This window comes from Apis dorsata, unplaced genomic scaffold (genome assembly GCF_000469605.1).
Source record: "Apis dorsata unplaced genomic scaffold, Apis dorsata 1.3 scaffold_1125, whole genome shotgun sequence".
Lineage (NCBI taxonomy): Eukaryota > Metazoa > Arthropoda > Insecta > Hymenoptera > Apidae > Apis > Apis dorsata.
In genome coordinates, this window is record NW_006264223.1 from 1 (window position 1) to 1,711 (window position 1,711).

The 1,711-nt window shown below is 19.8% G+C and overlaps 1 protein-coding gene across 1 annotated transcript; it reads left to right on the forward strand.

The window, feature by feature from the left end:
- The first annotated feature begins 8 nt into the window (after nucleotides 1-8).
- LOC102674369 (glycine receptor subunit alpha-1-like) lies at nucleotides 9-1,252 on the forward strand. Its single transcript, XM_006624796.2, has 4 exons — nucleotides 9-196; nucleotides 284-449; nucleotides 552-738; nucleotides 832-1,252. The coding sequence occupies exons 1-4, from the start codon at nucleotides 88-90 to the stop codon at nucleotides 1,093-1,095; spliced, it is 726 nt and encodes a 241-aa protein (XP_006624859.1). The 5' UTR covers nucleotides 9-87; the 3' UTR covers nucleotides 1,096-1,252.
- The last annotated feature ends 459 nt before the right edge of the window (nucleotides 1,253-1,711 follow it).

The following is a 1,711-nucleotide window of genomic DNA, read 5'->3' on the forward strand; positions in this document are numbered from 1 at the left end:
TATATATATATATATAATTAATAATGCTTTTTATTTACAGCTGGTAATTTCAGTTCAATTAGCATAACATTTAAATTAGCACGTGAGATGGGATTTTTTATGATGGATTATTATATACCATCTATATTAATAGTAGTTATTTCTTGGGTATCCTTTTGGTTGCATATGGATGCAAGTCCACCGCGAATAGTTTTAGGTGATAAATTTAAAAAAATATACTTACTCAATAAAAATTAAAAATTATATTATAGAATAAAAAATTAATTAAAATTTTTATATCTAGGAACAAATACTATTTTAACATTTATGACTCTTGCATCAAAAGTAGAAAATTCTCTACCAAAAGTTTCATATATAAAAGCTAGTGAAATATGGTTTTTAGGTTGTACTATATTTTTATTTGCAGCAATGGTTGAATTTGCTTTTGTTAATACAATTTATCGACGGAAGTATGCATTATTTATTTATGAATATTAGTTTTTATTCTATTCAATTATGTTATTACAATTATTAATGTATTCTATATTAATTTTTTAAATAAATATATACAGAAAAACTGTTCCTTTGAAAAAAGTAAATAGTAAATATATATTAAAATCGACATTAACGCCAAAACTGGCTCGAAAACAATTTCAAAAAAACACTACTGGGCTAGAACGATCACGATCTTGGTCATCACTTGATAATACAAATATAAATGATCAAGATTATTCAAGTCAAAACTATCTTACTGTACATGTAAATATATATATTATTTCATAAGAAAAATTTATAAAATTGTAAACAAAATAATCTATAATTATTTTTCATAACAAATATGTTTTTTTACAGAGTTTTCCAAGTACCCTTAACATTCCTTCTGTTAAAATTGATGAAGATAAAGATCAAAAATGCTCTATTGAAAGCATTACAAGTGTTAACAGTACATCATCACCAAAACCCTTTCCACGAAGAGCAACTCTTGCACAATTACATAATTTTACAACAATGACACCACAAGAAATTGCTCAGTGGATTGATAGACGTAGCAGAATTGTATTTCCTGTAGCTTTCATCATATTTAATATTCTTTATTGGTCTTTTATTTGGATATAAAAATTTCATAATTAAATTAATATATAAAATATATATATTTTAAATTTTTAGGAAAATAAAAATAATCATAAAAGTTTTATGTTTATAAATAATATATTAAATTTCGTATAATTTTAAATATTGTTATCAAAATCATTAAATGGAAAATTTATTTTTTATAGCATTTATACATTAAAGATTATTTATTTATTTCATATATTATAAAAATTAATTCAATATTTCTATATTAAATATATTAAGTTTTATAACATTTATTCTAATTATATAGAAGTGTTATATTTTATAGATTTATATCAATTATATGAGCAATGTCTGAATAATAATAATATTAATTAGTGTAATTAATAATTTAATTAATAATTTTGGAAATAAAAATTTGTTTAAATTTATAATGAACTTATTACTTAAAAAAAATATATAACATAAATTAAAATATTAACTTGATACATACATTTTATTTAGAATTTATTTATTTTTAATCTTTTTAATATCACTATTAAAAAAAATATTTTAATTTTTATTTTAAGAAACACTTTTTGCAAAATTGCTATTTTTTTGGGGCGCATAATTTCATCTAATATTAATGAAATTTATGAAATTTTTAAATAATGTTTAT

Excerpts from the sequence above, each read along its gene's own strand:
- LOC102674369 (XM_006624796.2), top strand. The coding sequence starts at position 88 with ATGGGATTTTTTATGATGGATTATTATATACCATCTATATTAATAGTA. Across the intron at positions 197-283 it reads TCCACCGCGAATAGTTTTAG|GAACAAATACTATTTTAACA; the intron begins GTGATAAATTTA and ends TTTTATATCTAG. Across the intron at positions 739-831 it reads AAAACTATCTTACTGTACAT|AGTTTTCCAAGTACCCTTAA; the intron begins GTAAATATATAT and ends GTTTTTTTACAG.